This window comes from Capsicum annuum, chromosome 8 (assembly GCF_002878395.1).
Source record: "Capsicum annuum cultivar UCD-10X-F1 chromosome 8, UCD10Xv1.1, whole genome shotgun sequence".
NCBI classification, from domain to species: domain Eukaryota; kingdom Viridiplantae; phylum Streptophyta; class Magnoliopsida; order Solanales; family Solanaceae; genus Capsicum; species Capsicum annuum.
The window spans coordinates 128,671,799-128,677,769 of NC_061118.1; the positions used below are offsets into that span (position 1 = coordinate 128,671,799).

General features: G+C 34.7%; 1 protein-coding gene across 1 annotated transcript; it reads left to right on the plus strand.

Annotated features, from left to right (window-relative positions):
• Window positions 1-754: 754 nt before the first annotated feature.
• On the plus strand, window positions 755-5,708 carry LOC107838873 (methylthioribose-1-phosphate isomerase). Its single transcript, XM_016682112.2, has 9 exons — window positions 755-985; window positions 1,223-1,278; window positions 2,413-2,571; window positions 2,686-2,785; window positions 3,227-3,369; window positions 3,590-3,695; window positions 4,727-4,865; window positions 4,948-5,216; window positions 5,358-5,708. Exons 1-9 carry the CDS (start codon window positions 911-913, stop codon window positions 5,430-5,432), a joined length of 1,122 nt encoding a protein of 373 aa, XP_016537598.1. The 5' UTR covers window positions 755-910; the 3' UTR covers window positions 5,433-5,708.
• Window positions 5,709-5,971: the final 263 nt, after the last annotated feature.

The window sequence follows — 5,971 nt, forward strand, 5'->3', positions numbered from 1 at the left end:
GCCTTAGAGGCAAGAGTCAGCTCAAAGACTTTCAAACTATAAATTATACCTCTCGGGCAAGAGTTGACTCTACCACATTGTGTTTTCATTTATAAGATGTTCTACAACTATTGCCTCAGAGGCAAGATATAGCTCAAGGACTTTCAAACAACAAATTATACTCCACGGACAAGAGTTGACTTTACCATGTTATGTTTTCATGCCCTTAAATTTGCTTTGATGTAAAAAAAGAAGATCCTATACGGATTATCCAATTTTTTATTTATTAGAAAAATATAATAGAAGTTGAGAAAAAAATGATCAAATAAAATAGAGAAATAAAAAAGAGATTGGAAAAAAAAAAAGCAAGAAAAAAATAAAGATTAAGAAAAAAGCGAAGAATTAAAAAAATTAAGAAAAATAAAAATGAGAGGAAAAATTAAAAATAAAGTTTGAGAAAATTAAGAAAAAAAGAGAAATGATAAAAATCAAATATAAAATAAAAATAAAGGTTGAGACAACTGAATTAAAAAAAAAATAAAAAAAATAAAGAAATAGATAATGTTTGAGTTAAAAGAAAAAAGAAAAAAAATAAAGTTTGAGACAAATAATTAAAACATAAAAATAAAATTAAATGAAAAATAAAAAAAAGTAAAAATAATAACAATAAAAATATAATTTGAGAGATAAATGAGTATAAAAATTTTTAAAATATTTAATGTGCAAATGATAAAATTGTATTTGTATTATATATTTTTTTTTTTAAAAAAGGAAAGCTAGTTTTAAAGACTTGTTTTTATTGGGTCAAAAATGCAAAGCGAAGGCGCATGTTAGTCCCTAAACAAGGCAAACCTCACCACTCAGAATTAGGGCTTTCATACAAGGTGCAATTTCACACGCTCTCTCTCTGGACTCCAGTTGAATTTGAAGAATGGCTATGTCTAATGGAGACAAAACTCTGCAGTCGATTTGCTATAAACGTGGCTCACTTCAGCTACTTGATCAAGTAATCTACTCTATATATTCTCTGTTTTTTAACTTTTATCACATTCACTCTGCATTTTGGGAGCCTAGAGTAACTGCACATATGTAGAGTAAGGCTCCATACAATAAATCCTTTTGTGGGTGGGCTCTTCCTCGGAATCTGCTGCCCTTTTACTCTGCAGTCTTAGGTTACTTGTTTACACGTTTGGGGTACTATTTGTTTGCCAGTGACTTTAACATTTGTGTATTTATTGAACAGAGAAAACTCCCCCTAGAGACCCTTTATTTGGATATCTTGGATACAAAAGATGGCTGGTAATCATCTTTTTCCTCTTTTCAATTCAGTTTCAAAAAAAAAATATTCATTTGTTTTACTGAGTTCTTGTATTGTATTGCATAGCTTATTTTCACGCCTGCTCAGCAATATCGAGAATTATTTATAAGCAAAGTAACAATGGCAACAACAATAAAAACATAATACAAAATGGGGTCAGACCTTACCTCTGAGAGTAGAGAGGCTGTTGACCCTTGGCTCTAGAAAAAGAAGTCCAAAGCGGTCGAGAAAAGAAGTAACAAAACAACAAATAGTAACTACAACAGTATAAACTGATAGTTGGAAAACAAAAAATAACAGATAGTAATAGAAATCAAAAGGACAAGAAACTATTGGAGCAATACTACAACTACTAGTATGGATGGATAACAAAGACAGTGTACTGCTGCTACCTACTAATGTTCTAGCCTAATTCCTATTGTCCATAACCTTCTATATAAAGTCATACCTCGATAAGCTGAAACTACAGCTTGTCTTGTCTGATCTCCTCTCCCTCAATGCTTCTTTAATTTACCTCTACCTCTCTTGAAATATCCATAACCAGCCTCTCACACCTCCACATTGGAGTATCCGTATATCTCCCCTTCACATGCTTTGAACCATCTCAGTTTCCCGCATTTTGTCCTCCACCGAAGCTACTCCCTCCTTGTCCCGGATATCCTCATTTCTAATCCTAGCTTTCCTACTTTGTCCGCATACCCATCATAGAATCCTCATTTCTGCAACTTTCAATTACTGGAAGTAAGAATTCTTGACCATCACTCTGTAGAACTTGCCTTTTAAGTGTGGCGCCTTCTTTTCACACAAGACAACTCCATATCCGAGCCTCCATTTCATCCATCCTGCATTGATGTGATGGTTGACATCCTCATCGATCTCCCCATTTCCTTAGCAAAGTAGTATTTCGATTTAAAACAAATAAATAACAAACCTCAATTTTGTTTGGAATTGACGGCTAGTTGATTGATATAACATTACTGTTGCTCTTGTTAGCACATATGTTTTATCTGACGGAAGATCTTGTCCCTCTTTACTTTTATGTGGATTCACTGCCTAATGTGATGCCTAACAAGGTTCTTGAATATTGATCCACTTGCCTTCTTCATATTTGCCAGGGAAGCAATTAAGGAAATGGTTGTCCGTGGGGCACCTGCAATTGCTATTGCTGCCGCACTGTCTTTGGCAGTAGAAGCTTCAAACTTAGCTTCATTTGATGGGACTTCTGATGATGCATCCGTTTTCCTAAGTAAAAAGTTGGATTATCTTGTTTCAAGGTAATATTTATGTAGGACCGCAAAAATATTTGTCTGCTCATTCTCTTAATTGCGAAAATCTGTGTTGTTTAAGTTCTTTGAAGGATCTGATGATATTTTATCTCTTTCATGCAGTCGGCCAACAGCTGTTAATCTTTCAGATGCTGCGGTAAAGCTTAAAGAAGTTATAAATAAGGCTGCTGCCACAGCCAAAGAAGCCAATTCAGTTTTTCAGGTAGTAACATTGTCTTGCTTTGACAGACACTCAGCTCTCCTGCTTAAATATTACTCTGCCAGTTTCAATTCGTTTGTCTGGTTTTGACTTGGCACAGAGTTAAAGAAAGTAAAGAAGACTTTTGAATCTCGTGGTCTTAAACTAAAGACATGTATAATGTACCAAAATGCCCTTTAATCTCGTGGTCTTAAACATGCCATATGGAATGATAGAATTAAAGAGTTGCCAAAAAGAAAAGAGACATTCTTTTTTAAACGGACTAAAAGGAAAGCAAGACAAACAAATTGAAACAGAGAGGTTAACAACTTCAGCAGTAATGTGAGATTAGCCGCAAACAGAGGTGCAACTTAATTGGGGATAGTTTCACCATAGAAAATGTAGTAACTTGTCTTATCATTTGTATCTGTTGCATGACACTTTAACTTTCGTTGGTTCTATCAGGCATACATTGAAGCTGCTGAAGTTATGCTGGAGGATGATGTTACTTCCAATAAGGCAATTGGGTCATATGGAGCTAGTTTTATTAAGAATTACCTGACAGACTCTCAGAAGATAACAGTTTTGACCCATTGCAACACAGGAAGGTGTACTCCAGTTCTAGATTTCTGTTTTATTGACATTGTCATGATTGGTTCTTGTCCTACTTGACTTAGATGGTCCTCTTCGATAGTCTATTTTTCCCGGTAATTGCAATATATCATTCTGTGACAGGATTAACGGAAAGCACAATTCTATATCCATATGGGGTAATTTTGATTTTACTTGTATATAGGGTAATTTGATTTTACTTGTATATCTCAACAGTCTTGCTACAGCTGGATATGGAACTGCTCTTGGTGTTATCCGGGCACTTCATGCTGACGGAGCTTTAGAAAAGGCATACTGCACAGAAACTCGTCCATTCAATCAGGTAGTGCATGGCCTATGGTTTATTCTAATTTTCACAATGCTAGCATAATCAACGAGTAAATATTATAGTAATTAACCTATTGATGATTGTGCATATTCTCCCTGCTAGGCTGCAGAAAATAGAGTTTCTGCATTTTCTTCACTGTTGCAGAGTAATGCTAATTTGTAGCCGTGCCATAATAAAATTTTTATGGTAATTTAGAGTGCAGTGTGTTTCTAGGTATCATAAGTGTACTCATCCATTTGGCAGTTATAGCATAATGTTGATACTGATGGTAATTTACGCATGGATAGTGTTAAATATTGGTTTGGTAGAACATTTTATGCTTCGATTCTTGTTTTTGTGTTGTGTACTTGGATCAAACTAAAATGGGTTAAAATGTACTACCTTGGACAGAATATCAGATAAATATGGAATACAAAAACAAGAAGAATTAATTAAGGGACTCGGAAAGAAGGTTTTAGTCTATTTTTGCTGAAAACTCGGTATCCACTTTTTCCAATCAGTTGTAATACTGCTACCCCAACTCCCTGTATTCATCAGCATTTTATTATAGGAAATGCTAAACAACTGCTATTTAACTCCGGAATTCATCAGCCCCCACACACACACCCCAAAAAAAATTAAAGAAAATGCAAATATAGAAAGTGTAAAGGAAGAAGATCCAATTATACTGTGCTTCTCTTCTATTGGGACAATCTACGTGCATTTTGGTTTATAAGTGCCAGATAAAGATCGGATTTCAGTAGATTAGCCTGTGAAAAATGAAAATACATGTTTTTCTACTAGATCATTATATTTATATTCTGATTAACTACAAATTCAGTAATCATGTACTGAAGAATCAGATACCTAATAGTATATGTTCAACTGAAACTTGATTGTGGACATTACTTCTGATTTGCATTGTTGAAAGGCTTCTTTGCTTGTTTGATTTTGTCTGACTACCATATGAGCCATTCTGCGTCTGGCCTCTAGCCGGAGACAGTCAGAGAAAGATACTTTTACATGTCTTCTCTATTTAATATCAGGGATCCAGATTGACTGCATTTGAAATGGTTCATGAAAATATCCCAGCCACCCTTATAGCTGATTCAGCTGCAGCTGCATTGATGAATGCTGGTCGTGTGAAAGCTGTCATTGTTGGAGCTGATCGTGTAGCTGCAAATGGTGCTTATGAGTTACTTTCACATGTGCCTTTTGGTTTTCAAACCACATAGTGTTTTATGTGGAGTTTTACATATTATTGCAGGTGATACTGCCAATAAGATTGGAACTTACAGCCTTGCTGTTTCTGCGATGCATCATGCTATACCATTTTACGTTGCAGCTCCTTTGACTTCTGTTGATCTATCCCTTTCTTCTGGAGAAGAAATTGTGATAGAAGAAAGATCTCCGAAGGAACTGTTACATACACGTGGAGGACTAGGTGAACAAATTGCTGCCTCTGGTATTTTGGTTTGGAACCCTGCATTTGATGTCACCCCAGCTAATGTGATTAGTGGAATCATCACTGAAAAGGTTAGTCTATCGGTAAATTAGCCTCTCTTTCCCATTGTTCTGTTGTATATTGGTGCATGTTTGAACTCCACGTTATTTAAATCTGCCAAAATCAAATTAGCCGTGAATGACAAACCTGACAAGTGACAACTATTTGAATAGGGTGTCATCACGAAGAATGGGAAGGATACATTTGATATTGCTGGGTTTGTGCACAAGACATCAGGAAATTCGTGATGCTGGTTTTGTTAAATGTTTGTTAGTTAATATTTCTAAAACTTAGCTAAACCCCTCCATCTTACAGTGAGCAATAAGTACTCCGTAGGCAACATCAATTTTACTCCAATAATGTTCAATGTATTGTAGTCATGCATGGAAAAATTGTATTACTATGGGTAAGTAACAGTAGTGGGTACCCTAACCCTATTCGGATGGTTGTTGCCTATTGTTTAATAATTTATCGTATTGTGTTGTGTTATATTGTATTGTTTAATGAATATGAACATTTTGATAGATTGTATCTGTATTGTTTAATTTCCATTATTACAGTGTCACACTTCAATAGTTCAAATGGATAAATCTACAAGTGGTTTACAAGGTATAGCTACTGTAAAAGGTTGGATAAAGTAGGATTATTAAATACCAAGTAAATACAAAATGAGAAAAAAAGAGAGACTATGCAATCACATTAAATTAATAGCTAAATAAAATGAGAGTTTTGGTGGTTATCTAATGGAGTTAATGATATGTTACAACAAATTTTAAGTAACAATTAA